The sequence below is a fragment of the Quercus robur genome, chromosome 5 (genome assembly GCF_932294415.1).
Source record: "Quercus robur chromosome 5, dhQueRobu3.1, whole genome shotgun sequence".
Classification (NCBI taxonomy): domain Eukaryota; kingdom Viridiplantae; phylum Streptophyta; class Magnoliopsida; order Fagales; family Fagaceae; genus Quercus; species Quercus robur.
The window spans coordinates 84,442,903-84,462,312 of NC_065538.1; the positions used below are offsets into that span (position 1 = coordinate 84,442,903).

The 19,410-nt window shown below is 31.1% G+C and overlaps 1 protein-coding gene across 2 annotated transcripts; it reads right to left on the reverse strand.

Moving 5' to 3' along the window:
- Positions 1-3,783: 3,783 nt before the first annotated feature.
- On the reverse strand, positions 3,784-17,251 carry LOC126727482 (4-coumarate--CoA ligase 2-like). 2 transcript variants are annotated; one of them, XM_050433159.1, is made up of 5 exons: positions 16,166-17,251; positions 12,845-13,043; positions 12,365-12,578; positions 12,043-12,145; positions 3,784-3,882 (listed from the first exon to the last, which is right to left on the reverse strand). In XM_050433159.1, exons 1-5 carry the CDS (start codon positions 17,156-17,158, stop codon positions 3,799-3,801), a joined length of 1,593 nt encoding a protein of 530 aa, XP_050289116.1. In that variant the 5' UTR covers positions 17,159-17,251; the 3' UTR covers positions 3,784-3,798. The 2 variants fall into 2 exon arrangements, with proteins under 2 accessions (XP_050289116.1, XP_050289115.1); XM_050433158.1 differs by lacking the exon at positions 3,784-3,882 and adding an exon at positions 11,313-11,636.
- Positions 17,252-19,410: the final 2,159 nt, after the last annotated feature.

The window sequence follows — 19,410 nt, forward strand, 5'->3', positions numbered from 1 at the left end:
CCAAAAAATACATTAATACATAAATAAAAATTTTTGGCTAAAAGAAGCTTTTGTGTTTTGATTTTCTTAATTGTAAAAATTGGCTTTGTCATAACTAGACGAGCATACCTTATAACAAATTGATGACATTTAATTGAATCTTCTTTGTTCATGAAGGTAGTAAATAATGAACTTTTTCTGTGATCGTGAAGAACCAAGTAAGGGTTTCCACCAGATATATAAAATTTGTTAACTCTAACGAACTTTAGCAATTTGGGAAAACCTTTTAACATTTTTGGCAGTTATAAATAAACAGTACAAAGATGTGAATATGAATTTGAAATTCAATTAATTTGTATTGATATTATTCTTGAATTACAAAGTTAGAATTTAATCTGCATTGGTAAAATTACCATCAAAGTTTGAGAATTTGACTTTTCATTGTATTGTGGTTCATCTATTTGATTTTTAAATAGTTTTTATGTTTGTATTTGTGATTAAAATGAGTCTAGATGCTACAATGGGTCATGAGCCGTACTCACAACCTATCCAAGCATCAACAATAGCAACAATGACAATGACACCAAGGTACTCTAAAGTCTCTATCCCTAACTTGGCTATGTTTTTAAAATACTTTTGCAATCACTTTGGTCCTGCATATCTACTTCTCTATTTGGTAACCAAATTTGGTTCTATTTGTGGAGCTAAATTTCAGTTTCTTTGTTATTTGTATATATCAGTATATATTATATCTTGATGTTGTTTAGTCATTTTATCTTCAATCATAATTGCAAATTGTTCATGAAATCCTTGGTTTGAATGGAATTGTCTTAGAGTGGTTTGTAAGTAGATTTCAATACGGTAGAAACATAAAGTCAAATTTCCATTTTAAATATTAGGTATGATTAGGCGCACATCAATCAATCATTAGAATGTAAAAGGAAGTTAGAGGATTTGTAATATAAATGCACAGACCCATAAGATAGTTGGAGAGGATTGCATAATTTGATGATGGTGGTGGCAACAATGTTCCCTCATCAAGTAGTTTTTTCATCTTATTATTGCAATTTTTTACTAAAAGCACTGTTTGTTTGTTTGTTTTTTTTTTTTTTTTTTTTGTTTCAAAATTTCAATTGATGGTTTCAATGTTTTATATACTTCTATGGTTTAAAGAATACTTCTCTAATGATTATATATATATATATATATAAATATATATATATATATATATATATATTTATATAAAAGATTAGTGGTGTTGGATTATAGAGCGCCTCTATGCACAAATTTACTAATCTATTGTTTGGATTGTTATCCGCTCATCCAATAACAATGCAAAAAAAGCTTGACGAGCTAAAACTTTGAAAGTTGCTTCATTTTGCTCTCTTCAAATATTATGATTATTTGCTGATGATATTTCTGCTTTATGGTGTTTTTAAAACAAGATTGCTTTTGAAGCAATTTGTATCTATGTTAATGTTGTATATACTAAGAATGATTGATACTAATGGTATGGATGATTTATATAAAATCATGACTCTAACTTTTGTTGAGAGTTGCAAAAGTAGGAAATGAAAATTATGGGATTTTTCTTTGTAGACAACCATCTGTTCCTGAAGTGAGAAGCCAACGTTTTATTGGAGACTAGGTAGTACCATCCTCATAAAATTATTCAACAGACTTCTCAATTCAACCATAGAACCCTTAAGTATCCCATCCTCAAATGTTTTTCCTTCTCTTTAGATGCTATATAAAATGTCTCAAAAATCTGAATTGCACACTGTTTTGAATAACTTTTTGCATTGTTTTTAATTAATGTTTTGTAAACCAATTTTTTGTTTTGTATGTCAAGTTCTGTAAAAGGAACAATGTGAGTTTGTTTGTGTTGGTTGAAAAATTCTGATTTTTTAGAGATAATGAGTGATTTCGTTTTGTTCATCAACTAATTATTAGTACCAAACTATTTCACAGAAACTTTGCCACAACAATATATTAGTAAAATATTTGTAATTTATTCCTTTCTTTATTTGTTTGCATTGATTGAAAATTTCTCGAATTTTTATCATAAAATTTTTGGAATTTTTAGCATAAAATTTTTGGAACACACTAGAATTTCAATCTCTATCTCTCTTCTTCTAATTTTTAGATTCTCCTTCCCGGTCTCAATATTAGACCATTCTTTCTCAGTAATTGGGTGAGATTACCTGCAAATCTAAATTTGGTTTATAATTTTTCCTATTTTTTTTCCTTTTAAAAAAAAAATTCGATGAATTCAGAGATGTTGATTAAGTGTGTTGTGATGGTTGTAATGTTTGGGTGCATGTTGAGTGTGAGAATATTTCCAGCAAGCTTTTTAAGGTGTACTTAATACACTTGATTTATGAATTGTGATGTCAATTTCTGTTCCTATCTTATATGTGTTTACTCATAGGTCTTTAGAAAATAGTGTACAAAATGTTCTACCTGAGAAGGTAGTTGTGGTGTGCAATGGCATGGAAGGAACATATATTCCAAACCTTCATATGTAAGCCTTGAACTCATATATTACATGTACATTGACATATTTTTCTTTAACATTCTTGTAGGACCTTTATGCACTCCTTTCTCACCACCACATTCATTTTCTTCTTATGCAATCCTTACAGCAACTTTCTGTTTGTTTTGTTGAAGGATTCATTAAGATGCTTCTTTATTATTTTATTTTCCCCCATCTTAGAGTTATGTGCAAGTGCAGTTCATGTGGGACAAAGAAGTATACACCTAGAAGATCAAATTCTACCTGAATTTTTATTAGGAATTTTCATTTTCTAGGTTTCGTTACTTTTTTTATTTTTCAATTGGGTGGCACTCTCCATATCTATGTAAAGAGGTCAGTATTTTCTTTTAAGCCTTTTATGTTTTTGTCAATCTTTACACCAACTTGGACAATTCCATTAAGACAAAAAAACCAATGATGTTTCATAGTTATTAGAAGGACAAGATCAAGGACTCATGTTGAAGGTCGAGCAAGTTTGGATTGTAGCTGTTGACTCAGGCAAAGAGGCAGAGTATCAGAACAGAGCAATGGAAGAATTGTAGCTATGACTGTATAAATGATAGTGTTTATATTTAAAATAGCTATACTACCTGTACTTTAGGATTAGTTTAATTCATAGCTATTATTTATATACACGTGTATTAATCTGATTGGTTGTAGAAGTTAGGTCCGTATATTGTGGAGTTAGTAAGAAGTTAGTTACTCTTAGACTTTGTATAAATACTTGATGTACTTTCATTTTCTTTCAATGCAATATAGAATTCTCTCATCAAATTCTCATAATATTACTTTGTTGTCTAAAATGACATAGTGCCTCACTGAAAGAGCTAGCAAGATGCTCTAAAATATTAGCACTTGAAAAGCTCAAAATTCCAAGTCCAACCTTAGGAACAAACTTCAGCAGTCATGGTATGACACCACCGTGCAGGTTAACCCTATCTTCCAAGAACTTTACCGTGCGTCGCACAGGTTAGCAACTAGTGCTCTATATTCACAAACTATTTTATAATATTTTTACAAATTATTGATGTGGCAAATTCCTATTAGTTCTATTATAGGTTTATTACTAATATCATATTTTTACTTATCAATACCTATTTGAAAAATGCAAAAATCACATCAACAATTTGTATAAATATTGTAAAATAATTTTATATATAGCATTATTCGTGGTAGGAAAGTCCCATAGCTTTCACATAGCCATGATGCATCATCAAGCCTTGGAATTTGTGTATCCATTCACATTGACAGTCGGCTGCGAGTTTTTCACGCAAAGTTCTTCCTCAAGACTTTTCCTTATGGCGACTTGGGAAGTTGGGAATCGCATCTATGAAAAATATGCGATTTATTCTTTTATAAAACACCACCTGCAGCATATCACAAAAGAGGGAGTATTCAATGCAATTGACATAACACCGGGGCTTATGTTAAATAAAGTTGAAATTTCCTTTTTTGTGGTAAAATTAGACCAATTATTCTTTTAATTAGTAGTCATACTCATTTGGAAATAACTGTTACCAAAATCCAGGGTCCAGACCAATTGCGAAATGTCTTTGATTGGGGGTTTGTTCAGGGTGTGTTTGGACTTGGGATTGGGCGGGTTGAGTGGAAAAGTTTCTAGCCAATCCGCTATTGGCGCATTGGAAAAAACACTACCAACCCACCAAATTAAACAAATTGATGGGTTGGTTGAAAATTTTGGCAGTTTTAACTCGTTAGATTGGATGGGTTAATTTTAGTTATGTGTTACATATTAAACTTCAAAATTTATTTTATCATTTACAAATAAATTTAAAAACTATTTCTTATAAATCCTTAAACCATTAAAGGACTTGGAACAAAATATAAATCATTATAGGAAATCATAGGAAGTGACCACTTTCTCATAGATCACTGTACACATTGTATGATATGAGTATTTTTCTAACTTTTTCTCTATTTTTTTAAAAGCAAATCCATATTATTATGTATGCTTACAAATATGTTGGAAAAGTATCACATTTTCCATATTAACATATGTGAATCATGCAATTAATAAAAAACAAATTAAATTTTATATGAGATATAGAATAACAATAGATGAATATATATATATATATATATATATAGGTGGTTGGGTCGGGTTTTGGTGGGTTAAAAAAAACTCAATCTGCCACCTAACCTAACCTAACCCGCAACTTTAATAGTTAAACCTGCCCAACTCGCTTGGAAAATATCATATCCATGCGAGGCAGTGCGGAGTTGAGCAGTTTGGATGGATTGAGTAAGTTGTTGCATAGCGCTAGCTAATATAATGCAAGAAATACTTTAAATTTATTACAAAAATTGCACTAATTAATGTGTCATTGTCATTGATAAAAAAAAAAAAAAAAAAAAAGGGGCAAACATGCAAATTGTATCATTTCAGTTTAATCAAAATTCATTTCAGTTTTCTAATTTTATTTTTGTTTAATTAAATCCTCTAAGTTTTAAGTTATTCAAATAAGATTTCTCCATCAAAATTTGTCAATTGTTGCCACTAAAACAAATAAAAATTTGGACATTTAACGACAACATTTAACGAAAGTTGATGGAGAGATCTTAATTAAATAAACTTGAAACTTAGAAAAATCAATTGAACGAAAGTAAAATTAGAGATTTGAAATTAATTTTGATCAAATTTAGAGAGCACAATTTGCATTTTTGCCAAAAAAATAATTTAGATATTTATTTATATTATTAAAATGATATTAATTACCTTCATTATATATACATAAACTTTTTAAAAAAACAAATGATAATATCTTTAATATTTTCCAATAATTAAAGCCCACGTCACAAGTGGGCCAACCAGAAATCGTTAGCATGACAATGTGCAATATAACAGGGTAAATGTTATATTAATAGGAAATCTCTCTTTAAAATAAAAATAAATATAAAATTTTTAGTTTACATTGTACACTTTTTGTAAATGTGTACAATATTTGTTAGACCACAATGTAAGATTTACATTATTAGTGCAAATATAATTGCAACTTATAATTACTTGAAAATAAAAAATAAAAACTTTTAACACAAAAAATCGTTGGAAAAGTATCACACTGACACAGTTGTGGTATCTCTATTTTTCCCCAAATGGAGATATCATTGAGACAAAAACCAAGTAAACAAATGCTTAACCAAGTAAACAAATGCTTAAACAAATGCTTAACCAAGTAAATCCCCTTAATTGCGAAGAGTAAATCTTTCTCTGCGCTATCATTTTGTGATTGTAGCCATGCATGCGTACAATGCTTAACCATGAAGAGAGAAAGAGACTACATACCCGATTGATAGTTATAGTGCTCCTGGACACGCACAAGCAAGTGTAGAACTATATATTGATGACACCTGAGAGAGATACCAACATTTTACTGCGATGGGACAAAACATTTTGCCATAACACACACAGAAATACCAAGTGGCACTGCAGTACGTTCACACCTCCTCTTACAGACTAAATCTATTTTATGAGATAGTTTTAATAAAGAGAGAAAGCGCTCAATATGCATAGGGTTGAACAGAGTAAAGATCTAGAGTACTATCCTCATCTGCTTTCACTACAGGTAGGAGAATCATGATGAATACAAGTGTTCTCATAATAATTCCATCCATGATCCATGCATGTAGTGTTCTCTCCCCAGCTTAACAAGAAAGTTACATATAAAACCAAAATTTATAGGATCTATTCATGTGTTATTTGAAGTCTTTAATTAAAGAGAGTACTAATTTCAACTGTCGTGAATTTTTTTCTTAAAAATAATTGTGTGTTTAGCATTCATCAATTTATAATCTCCCTTGGGAACAACTAAAGCAGTAACACATCTCTCTCTAGTTGGAGAAAGACTTGATTGGAAAGAAGAGTTGTCCTAAAATTGTGACTGTTGGCAATAATGTCAGATATAATAATTAGTGATTTCTGGTTAAATGAACCCCTCAAAGAAGTCATGGCTTTACACGATTTGTAAATTATTTGGTTAGTGGCTTTTCACTATCTAGAATATGCATGCTTAGTGCATAAGCAAGGGTGCAATGCAATCATAAATTTTGGTTTGATTATGTAATTACTCTTAACAAAACACCATTAGTTAAATTAATAAAATAAAAAACTTCTTATTTAAAGAAAGATTTATATATGGTGACCTTTGGAGAAGTTTGGGTGATCAGTATAGATTGACTAAGGCCATGAATATTCTTTAAGTGTAATCAGTTAAATATTCTAGTGACTTCTGGCAAACTCGTGCATTTTTATAGATATATTTTGTATTTGCACCATTTGCAAAAGACTGAATCCTGACCATAGTAAGTAAAAAAAAAAACGTAATTAGAGGTACTAGCAAGCTACCTTGATTTGTAAAGTCTTCTTCTTGTTTTACCTCTCTCTCTCTCTCTCTCTCTCTCTCTCTCTCTCAAAGGACCTCTAAATTAAATTAAAGTCTTCATCTTCAATAGTAATTTTCTTTTTACCTCCTACGAAGCCAAGTTAACAAATTTAAAAGTTTGGCTATGGAGGCAAAAATGAGCCATAGGTTTAAAGGAATGACTTTGTGAGCCAATAGCAACTGTGCTTCTCTTCTCCCTTCCCTCTAAGATGAAGACGATCAAGAGGCATTCTATCCTAATCGGTTGGAAACCACCCCCTCTTGGTTTCTTTACGCTCAACAATAATGGTTCCGCCATTGGAAATCCAGGTAGAGCTAGTGTAGATGGTCTTATTAGAGAGTAGAGATTCCAGAGGAACTTGGAATGGAGGTTTCTCTAGAAGTATTAGTTTCATCCACTCCATGGCTGCTGAAAAAATGGGGTCTTCGTGATGGTCTTAATTTAGCAAAGAACCTCAATATCTTACTATTGAAATTGATGCTATGTCAGTTGTGAATATTATTACATCTCCTTGTAATGTTGTTGATGCATTTCATCCATGTAGTGGACTAATTTATGATTGCAGGTACCTTTTCTAGCATTTTGAGGAAGCCCTCATCAACCATACTAACTGTGAAGAGAATCATTGGGCAGATCTTTTGGCAAAGGAATGAAATTTATCTAATGATATTGTTGTTTTTCATTCTCAACCCCCTTTCTCTATTTGTACCAGCTTTTAGCTAATGCTTAGGGCATTGTCTGCTCCAGACTTTGTAATCCTTAGTTTCTCTTAATAAAAGTTCCAGTTAACCAAGAAGAAGAAGAAGAAGAAAAAGTTAAAACCTACTCAAAGCCAACGACCCGATTCAACCCAGCCTAGCCTAAACCTTATGGGTTGGGTTGAGTTGAATTTGTAATTTTTAAGTTGAAGAAAGTTGAAATAGGCTGTAAAATATCCCAAAACCAATCCAATCTAACCCGTCCTTAGTGAGGATGACCATGTTAATATAGGAGATGCGCAATACTCAACTCAACCCATGGATATCTCCGTTTTGTCTAATTGATCATATTAAATACTATAGTGGATTGGAGGGGATTCTTTTATACTGGTTTGAAGTAAAACTTTATCCTAAAAGTCTCTCATAAGTGAAAGATAAATACTATTAAGAAATTAAATAAATAAATAAATAATTATTAGGACACAACAATATTCTCGCTTGAATTGCCATCCAAAGTACTCGGTTGTTGACTCATTATTTCTTCAAATCTTTGTTGAAGGTCGTAATTAGAAATGGAAAAATGGTTCACTCTTAGAACTACTCTTGCATGGCAACTGTTAGGTTCTAAAAGTTTAGAATAATTGGCAAATCGTGAATACAAACTCATCTAAATATAGATCTTAGAGTCTATAGGTATTATTAGACAATGCTCAAGGTGATTCAAGTCAAGATTCAAGAACATTCAAGCTGCAGGAAGAAGATTTCATAATCTGTCTGGTTCGATCGATCGAAAAGACAGGCTCGATCGATCGAAAGTCGTATTTGCAGAATTTTAATTAAGCCCAAACAGCAGTTCAAGCCTATTAAGGATTAGGGTTTCAGATCTACTTCTTCCAGTATATAAAGGAAACCCTAAACACGTTTTTATAAGGCTTTTTAGAGAGAGTAGAGAGTGCCTCTTTTGTATTTAGGGTTTTGGTTCCTAAAAAGCTCTCTCATATCTTCTACCGGTCTTATTACTTGAAGAATCTCAAGATCTGGTATTGTAGAAGTTGCTGTCTTCTCTAGTCATCAAATGTGCTGATGATCTAAACCTTCAAGGGTGGTCTTGGAGTTACAAACAGGAGAGTTTGTGTTGCTAAACCTTTGAGTGAGATCTTAAAGTCACAAACGTGGGTGTTTGTATTTTTGCAAAGGCCAAAGAAAGAAGTAGTCCGTGATCTCGGAGCTTGCACGTGGTCATGTCAGTAAGTTTCTACTAGTGGGTAGTAATAGGATGTTAGTGGTTTAAGTCACTATTGTAAAACTTCGATTCTTTCTAGTGAATTTGCTTTTTACCTTGAGGATAGTTAGGTTTAAATCCTCCCCAAGTTTTTACCGGTTTGGTTTTCCTTGGTTATGATCATATCGTTGTGTTTTTTATATTTCCGCTGCTATGCATGATATGATTGTTTGATTGTGATAACCTAGATTTGTTAATTTGACTAAGTAATCACTTGGTCAATTAACTAGGTTAATCTGATTGTAGTTTTAAGGGGTCTAAAAACGAACAAGAACCTCTCACTCTCTCTGTTGCAATGGTTGGTTTGTATAGGAAAAACTACCTTAAATAGGCGGCACAACGTGTGGGGCTGGCTACTCTTCAAGAAATTTTCGCTTGAGCCCATGCCAACTGAAGGCATTGCATAGGGATGGCAATTTTTCCCCGCCCCGCTTGACCCGCCCCTCCCCGCTTCGCCCCGTATGGGTTTTCCCCGCTCCGCAAAGGTGGTGGGGCGGGGATGGGGCGAGATTTTAGACCCACACCACGGGGCGGGGCGGGGATGGGTTTACACTTTTTAGACCCGCCCCGCCCCATCCCCGCCCCGCCCCATCCCCGCCCCGCCTCGCATTAATAAGGGTTAAATTGTAATTTTATTGTACCCTAAAACCCTACTATTTAAACAAAAATATCATCAGCTTATTTTATTTTACCTAACGTGGCTCTACCTCTTTTTTCTCTCTAGCAAAGTTGGAAATAAGGTACCGATTTTAACTTTTTTTTTTTTTTTTTTTGTCTTTATTGGAAACAAATTTATATACTATTGAATTGATGATTTCATTCATGATTCATACGGTCTTTCTCAACTTACTTTTCATCATGAACATAATATAATTTTTTTTAATGAGTTACAGGTCTGTGGCTCTAAATATGTGTCTGTGTCATTGTTTTTGTAATTTTGTGTGGGCATTTGGCTGCTTAACAACACTTTTTCTTTAAGCTTGTTAAAATTTTATTTTATCATGCTATGAGATTTTTGTTGTGATATTGTCTTGTTAAACATTTAGATAATATTATTTAGTTTTTGCTAAAAATTAGTTTGATTTGATAGGATAAATTTATTTTTAATTTCAAGTATATTTTTATTATTGAAACATGTCATTTTATTTGAAAAAATGGTAATAGTTGTAGAGAAAATTAACAAGAAATAAAGTTTTATGGTGTAGGGCGGGGCTTCGTGGGTCTTTGCGGGGCCTTAAGGGACGGGGATGGGGTAAGAAATTTTCCCCGTCATGCGGGGCGGGGCGGGGATGGGGCAAGAAAAATCCATACGGGGCGGGGGCAAAGATCTCATCCTTCGGCCCCACCCCGCCCCATTGCCATCCCTACTACTATTGCAAACTTCCTATGTGAATTTCACTTGTGAAAAAGTGATTTTGAACAAGCGAGAATAATTTGTTTTGAGCGAGTCTTCTAAAACTTGAATTCTTCAATGCTAGCTGTTTTTTTTTTTTTTTAATTATTTATTTAACTTGAGTTAATATAAACAAAACTTAATTAAAATATAAAAAAAAATTAATGAGTGCTCTAAGGGCATTTGTTAACAAACCATTTTTAGAAAATTTTTATGGAAAAAGAAAAAAATAATAATGTTTTGACAAAATTTTCAATTTCCTAATTAAAAACTTTTTAAAATTAGTTTATTAACAATTGACCTAAGACCATTCGTTATCTTTAACATGACCCTTAAAATATAACCATTATAACTAAGAGCATTATAGCTCAATTGATATTTTTTGATATTTTCAATGAAAACACTTAAGATTCAAATTCCTTCATCCAACAATAGAATTATCAAAATATTATACACACACAGGTACATGCATACATGCATATATATACCTCTCACTTGATCTCTCCATAAACAATGGTTGTTTTGGGACTAAAACTTTATTGTTATTATTGTAGTATAACTCTTACATTAGATATAGAAATTCAAGTAATAATTTAAAATCTAACATAATTTATAGGGAATAAATTTATAGATTAAAAGGTATAGAGACAAAAATAAAGCATGGATCGATTTCATTTTTTATTTTTTTGATATTTGAAAACATGGATCAAAGTTGGAAGACAAAGTTAAATTTTTTTCTTTTTTTTGGGGGCAGGGGGGGCTAAACTGTTTGTAAATTTCGAGTACCGCTACTTTTCCCATGTAACACAAAAAATTAAATTAAAAAAAAAGGATATACTTAGGGTTGGTTTAAATATTATTTATTTTGCTGAAACTGAAAATTTATTATTGAAAGTATGTAAATAAAGGTAAAAGTTAGTTGAAATAGTACAGTGGACCCATAAATAATACCAAAAAGTGTAGTGAAACCCATAAATAGTAACAAAAATAAGCTGAATAGTGAAATAATTTTCATTTATAACCTGTATCCAAACGGAGGCTTATGTGTTAATTATTAAAGTAATAGTGTTCTTGCAATGAAAATTGCAATTGCGATCCTTTATACATGATTTCTTTCCAAACTCACACTAATTAAAAAAAGTCGTGGTAGCAAAGTTCAATAGCTTTCATATAGCTATGTATGATGCATCATCTTCAGAGCTTGTTGCAATATGTGTATTCATTCATTCACTTTGAAAAGTCGGCTGCCAGTTTTTCACGCAAGTTCTTCCTCAAGATTTTTCCTGATGGCGACTTGGGAATCGCATCGATGAAAAATACCCGATTTATTCTTTTATAAAACACCACCTGCACAATATAACACCAGGGCTTATGTTAGAAAAAGTTGAAAAGAAAAAAAAAAACTACATCAATAATTTAGATATTTATGTATTATGTTATTAAAATGGTATAATCATTACTTTTGTAATCAGTAATACATCAATTTAAAAAATATATATAAATGATAATATCTTTAATATTCTTTAATAATTAAAACCCTGGAAATTTATGAGGGACTAAATTTTTTGGCTGATTTTTTCAATGTGACGAAATTGTTTAGAAACTCTTGCTATTAACAGTAAACAGAAGAATTCTTAAAAGTCCATAACTATTGATAAACATACATGGAAAAAAAATATGTTAACAAAATGTTATATGTGTGCAAAAATGAGAATACAGTCACATATTTCCAAAGATTAAAATAGAAAGTCACCTGTTTAGAAACAAACTGCTTAATTTCGTCCTCTGTGACCTGAGAACCATTGGATCTCACCACAAATGCAACAGGGACCTCTCCTGCTGATTCGTCCTTCATGCTAAAAATGGTGGAACATTATTCATGTCAGTCTCATAATTTAGACTACTTCACAACCCAATACTAACGAAGTACCTATATTTATTTAATTAATACTAACTATATATATAGTTAGTAACTTAATTCACATTTCTTGGCGTTTTTAACAGAAATGTTTAGAACTTAAATCTCACTGTCTCGTTGTTGTAATTATTGAATTATGAAAAAAAAAAAAACTTACGGGACCACTGCGACATCAGAGACGTTAGGATGGGTGAGTAGAATTGCCTCAAGCTCGGCAGGGGCTACTTGAAACCCTTTGTATTTGATAAGTTCCTTCAACCTATCAACAATGAAGAGCTCGTCTTCATCATCAATTAAGCCAATATCTCCTGTATGTAACCAACCTTCTTTGTCTATAGTTCTAGCCGTGGCCTCTGGATCATTAACATAACCTGTACATTCACAAAGCTAATTTGTAATTTCCATAACAATAACATGTTTTTTTTTGTTTTTTTTATAAGAACAATAACATGTTAAGTCTGCAACAGATACAATTAAAAATACAAATTGTTTAGGCTCGTTTGAATGCACTTACTTTCACTTCAAATGAAAAAATGTATAGTTTTTTTAAAAGCATTATTATATTTTCAAGACACAATTGTAGTGTTGCACGTACAATTAAGTATGATATATAAATAATGATAGTATTATATTATACCTTTCATGATTTGGTCTCCTCTAATGCAAATCTCTCCACGTTGGTTATGAGGCAAAGAGGCACCAGTTTCAGGGTCAACAATCTTCATTTCTGCATTTCTTACAACAGTGCCACATGCTCCTGATTTCACCTCAAATGGTTCTTTGGCAAATGCCAAACACATTGATAATACTGGACCTGCCTCTGTCATACCATATCCCTGTGTTTAACAATTTTTTGCCCTCTAATTAGTGTTGCACTTGGTAAATAAACAAGTTATCTCAAGCTCAGAAAAAAATAATAATAATGAGAAGTACAGCGTATAATAAATTAGTTATTCAAGTAATACTTATTTTGTATAATGTATATTTTTGTGACAAGTATACCATGCATAGGCCTCGTATTGTATGTTAATAATAAAAAATGTGATACAAGCTTCTCTCCATTTTTTTTCCTATTTTTATTTTTATTTTTATAATGGTAAATCCATTTTAAATTGGATGTGACAGTGTTGTACACATTTAAATTTTTAATATTTAATTAAAATTATGAAATAATTCATTTCAAATGAAGAGAATTATTTTTAAAGAATTTAAAAAGTATGACATATCATTTATGTGCTAAGGGAATCCCTTTATATATGTTGAATGATCCCTTATCTTAGTCCCTCAATTATTTGTATTATGCTTCATTTATAATCTTCCTATTTTATTATTGTTTGTCAAATAACTGTCTTTGTAATAAGACTATTCTAACCCTAATTAATATTCTCAACCAAAAAAAAAAAGAAATTGAGAATCTTTTTACAACTAGGTTTGGAACAATAATATAATAGTGCACTTTTGGACCTTATCTATAGTTTTATTAACTACTTTCTTTTTAAAGAGTTCTGACCACATCTAATCTTAATAACTGCTCTAACTTTATCATCAAAGCAAAATACGTACTAATTAATTTTTAGTTTAGTGAGAGCTCGATCCTTAATGCCAAATGAATTTACAAATGCATCACACCTTTAAAACAATAACCTTGAAATAGAAAAGTATGAGCCTCCACAATTGACTTTTCTATATCCTCCAAACTCCAACGATCTTCACCATCCAAATCAAATAATTTAAAACACCTTCCATCAATTTTATTTATTTTTCTCTATTCGCGTTGCCAGCAGCATTGACCCGCCAACTCATTTATAGAATTTAAAAATTGAGAAGGCAAAAAAAATAATGGAACAAAGCAATCATTTGATTTGAGAATCAAATGGCACCTTTAAACACCATATTCATTTTAGTCTAGCTCCATCGTCATGTACGACTAGGAGCCGGCCCCACCCACCTACTTCACGCATGATTAATCAAGAGTTATCTTTTGTACCTTGTAAATTGTAATATGGCACCGAACTTTTATTTTTTTAATTGTCCCTATTACTAATTTTTCGTATCTTATATTATATGACCAACAAATACTCTTGCTCCTATAAAAAAAAAAAAAAAAAAAAAAAAAAAAAAAAAAAAAAAAAAAAAACTTTTGTTAAAAGTTTTTTAGTTTAGTTTGAAATTATTCAATAAATTTAAATTCAAATTCCCTTTCCTCACTTGTTATAAACAAAAAATACACAACAAAAAGTTTTTTTTTTTTTTTTTTGATGAATAACAAAAAGTTTATTGTACTTGTAAGAAGCTAAAGAATTGTCACATGGCTTGGTAATAGGTGGGGTTGCTGTCCACTTTCTTTCATTTTTGGACTGACCATAAATTTATTACAAATATGGTTGAGGACAAATTTGGTATATCCTATTTTTATTTATTTATAATAAAATAAAAACCATAGACATGTGTTTTTCCTTTAATATCTTAATATATATATATATATATGTGTGTCTTTTAAAATTAAAAGTTCTTATCTTCTCTTTTTATTGCCCTTACCTTTTTCTTAAAAAAATAAATAAATAAATAAAAATATGTCACTCTCATATCCAAAAATTAAAAGAAGTTTTAACAAAATCATTATATCTTTATGTCTTTATTAATAATGGAGTCATCTCAATTCTCAAACTAAAACACACGTTTGTGAGGGGTTGAAAATAAAACAAAATCATCGAGTTTGAAAAATGAGTGATATCTAAAGTGTCTAGCTATAAAGAAAGAAGTAATAATGATGAGAATGTACCTTATGAATATACAAGAATAAAAATTTTCTTGTTCCATTAATAGGATAAATTTCACTTTATCTTTTATTATCCACATTTTATGGTTGGTCATGGGTCGGGTATACCCAAACTCAGCCCAAGAATTTTACCTATGAATACTGGAACCCCAAAACCTGATTACTAACCATACCCATTAACTACCCAATTTCTTACCCATGGATATCTAAACTCGACCAAAATCTGATTTTTTTTCTCTAATTTTTTTTTTTTTAAATTAAAAATTATGCAAAGCTAGAAAACAAAACATTTAATAAGGATAGATATATTACAATAAAACTAGTAAAATACAAAATTGATAGTTTTAAAACTCCCACTAACTTTTGAAAAAGTATCATAATCAACTAATTTTGTCTTTGCCAAATCATTATGGGAAAAAAATGTTTTATTATTACTATTTTTTTATTAAAAAAACAAAAAAAGAAGTGTAAAAAAAAAAAATTCATCGGGTCAGGTCAGGTAGGGTAATACCTTACCCAATCTGTCAAATTCGGGCATAGGAATACCATACTCAATACCCATATTCCCACTGGGTAGAGTAAAATCCGCACACTTTAGGATAAAGTATTTGCTAACCTCTAGGTTTGGTCATCCCTAAATTCTGCAATAAGTCATATGCCTGTTTTTATTTTTATTTTTTTAACTTTTGCTATTACTTTATAATGAAAAATAAAAGGACACGCGGTGACACCAACATTGGTAGAGTAGTAAGTGTAACATTCAGAATGTGATAGAGCAATATTATAGATAGAGAAATGTTAATAAATGTCTTAAGGAAGTTAGTTTAGGAACTATATTTTATGGAAAAATAATAAAATAATTAATTTTTTTGACTGTTTTTTATATTTTCTATGATAGTATTGTTAAAATTTTCTTAATATGGTTTATTAATAATTACTCCAAGAACATCCATTAATATCCGTTAATATGAACTAGTAAATATTATGAATTTTACATAATAAAACACTTACAATTGCATGTATAATCAATAAAAAAAATCAATTTAAACATTAATGTATGATATTATTGAAATCTACCAACCAATCATATTTGTCAATGACACGTAGAAGGAAAATCTTATGCATTATCTTCGGCATTTTGCGTTAAGATAACAGTCAAAGGTGAAAGGGACCCCATACCTGACCAAATTTAGCTTTGGGAAACTTAGCTCTGACAGTTTCTTCAAGCTCCTTCCCCAGCGGTGCCCCTCCAGATTTGAGCATTCTTATGGACGATAGATCATACTTGTGAAGATCAGGGGACTTGGAAATCGACAACACGATTGGTGGCACAATAGGCATCACACTCACCTTATGTTTCTGTATCAGCTCCAACAAAGAACCGATCTCAAACTTCTGCATGATCAAAATAGCAGCACCAACTCTCAACCCACAAAGCAACACCGAGTTGAGTGAGTAAATGTGAAACAAAGGCAACACACATAGTATCACATCCTCACTGTGAAAATAAAGGTTTGGATTCTCTCCATCAACCTGTTGAGCCACACTGGTGACAAGCCCTTTGTGTGTTAACATGACCCCTTTTGGTAACCCTGTTGTACCTGAAGAATAAGGTAGTGCAACCACATCATCGGGACTGATATCGATCTTAGGAATTTGGTTTTCATTGGCTTGTGTTAGCTCTGAGAAATGCAAGCAGTCTTTCGGGGGTGAGTCTATGCACATGATCTTGACATTATTTTCATGTGCCAAGTCCTTGACTTTGTCATAGTAACTAGCTTGCGTGATAATGAGCTTTGCGTTGGACCCTTTTGCTTGTTTTGCTATTTCAGCTGGAGTAAAGAAAGGATTGGCAGCTGTGGTTGTAGCACCTAAATGTGACGCACCAAGGAAAACAAAGACAAATTCAGGCGTGTTTGGTAGCAAGATAAGGACAATATCTCCATGTCCAATGCCAAGCTTGTTAAGGCCAGAGGCAACCTTGCGAGAAATGAGATCAACATCATAGTATGTGTATACCTCCCCTGTTGAACCGTTGATCAAACATGGTTTTGAGCCAAATTTGGAAATGTTTTCAAAGCAATAGGAGTGTAGAGGGAGGTGTTTTGGTATGTAAATGTCAGGGAGTTTTGATCGGAAAATGAATTCCTGTTCCTTTGTTTGGAGAGCCATTTGGGGAAATGAGAGGGATAGGGAGATTGGGAAATGGGAATTGATGAGGAAAATTTTTGGTGCTGTTGATTTGAGATGGAAAGGAAAACATCGATCGTATAAATGTTGATAACATAAGTTGGGGGTTGGTGAAATGGTGGTACTTGATGGGGATTATGGAATTGTTTTGAGGGTGAAAGTGGGAATGGAGGGAATTGAATAATAAGCATCATGGTTGGTGAAGGAGACTATGGAGTTGGTTGGTGAGATTGGTTTGGGTGGTGGGGTCTTATTTGCATATGTAGTTGAGATAGTGCTATTTTTCTTCTCTTTACTAAAGTAGGCTTTTTACCTACCACAAGTCCTCAGCATGACAGAGACTCAAGAGAGCTTTCACGGCTGCTGGACTAGTACCAAGTGTCTTCCTTTACCTACTCCCATGTCTGCAAAAAATATTATTGTTCTGAGGTTTTAAGCCCAAGTGTGTTTGATCTTGATGTAAGCCCAGACCAATAATAAGCAACCACAGCCTGCAATGCTGCATATATAGCCATGTAAGCACTAGCCTACGGTGATGCAAAAAATAAAAAATAAAAAAAATAAAATTACATCTTCAAATAATACTTTATCTATTTTACCAATTTATTTTACATTCTAATTTTTATTTTTATATACAACCCAATAAAATAATATAAGCTATTTAATAAAATAATAACAAGTATTATTCTCTTTCTCTTTCCTCTCGCTATCTTTTTCTCTACATGTATAACCACTATATTAAATATTATTTTTTTCAACATGTGAATAGTAAGGTTGTGTGTGTGTGTGTGTATATATATATATATATATATATTTTTTTTTTTTTTTTTGATAAGGTAAGGTTGTATATATGCAACCAAACTATTTATAGGTTGCAAATTTTTTTAAGTATACAAACTCGGACGGAGTAGGTTTTTGCTATTTTAAGTTGTAAAATAGCAATTGTGGGGGTATTTACACCCCCAATGCTAGTGCTCAATACTAGAATTTTGAAGAATGGATGATTTGAAATTTAGATGTTATTGTTGGAATTTTAAAAAGTGTCAATCAATTTAAAATGTTATTGTCACAGGCGTAGGGAGGGGGGAGCTATAGACCATGGCCTCCTTTGATTTTATAAAAAGAAAAATGTTAGAGTTATCAATGACAATTTTTGAAATTTTGTTTAGGGGGTTATTAAGAAATTTAAATAAATAAAAATTTAATAAAAGGATAATTTGAATATAGCAAGTTATCGTCAAAAAAAGAAAAAAAAAAGAATAAAACAAAACAAAAACATTAAGTTTTACAATTTTCTTCTACAAGTTTTCATATTTTGTAATCATCACAAGATAGTTTATTATCAATTGTCACATTGTAAATGTAGGTAGATGTGACCACTTTTTTTTTTTTTTTTTTTAAGTTTGTATAATATAATTATTTTTATGAAGTTGTCATTATCTATTTGTCATTGTTTTTATAAAAATATTTTAAATTAAATGACAAAACTCAACCCATTGGCACAGTACTTTATAATACAATAAGTGTCTACTTAGTTAATCAAATGCTTGAACTTCTAATTATTAAATCATATAAATTTATATTATATTTATAGTATACAACATACATTCACACAAATAACATTATAACAAATAAAAAATACCACACACAATCAGTATCAGATACTCACTCACATACATATAATATAAATTTATAATAAAAAGAGACACCCACTACTCACAAACACTTTATTTCTACTCTTAGAGAGACTTGTGATCTATGTCGTTGTTTAGTTAATTTTAGGATGCTAATCTTTTTGTTGCTCAACTTTGGGAAAGGATTATATGCGGTCAGGGTGTACAAGATTTAAGGTAGGGTGTGCAAACATATTTTCAAAGGTAAATTATACTAATAAAAAATTATTAATATATAAATATATATATATATATATATATATATAAAAATTCAAGTCAGGGGGTTCAATTGAACCCCTTAGCATAAAGTAACGCCGCTCTTGGACCATTCCATTTTGTTAAGTAATTTATATTTTATGAAATTGTCATTATTTATTTGTCTTTATTTTTATAAAAAAATTAAAACTAAATGATAAAAACCAACTCACTTGCATGGTATTAATTATTGTCCCACGAAATCACACTCATCTATACATAAATAATACTATTTTTTATTTATAATATACGTGCACACATTCACTAACTTAACATAAATAATACTATTTTTCTATTTATACTATA

Excerpts from the sequence above, each read along its gene's own strand:
- LOC126727482 (XM_050433158.1), bottom strand. The coding sequence starts at position 17,158 with ATGGCTCTCCAAACAAAGGAACAGGAATTCATTTTCCGATCAAAACTC. Across the intron at positions 13,044-16,165 it reads CCAAAGCTAAATTTGGTCAG|GGATATGGTATGACAGAGGC; the intron begins GTATGGGGTCCC and ends TGTTAAACACAG. Across the intron at positions 11,637-12,042 it reads AGCAGTTTGTTTCTAAACAG|GTGGTGTTTTATAAAAGAAT; the intron begins GTGACTTTCTAT and ends TATATTGTGCAG.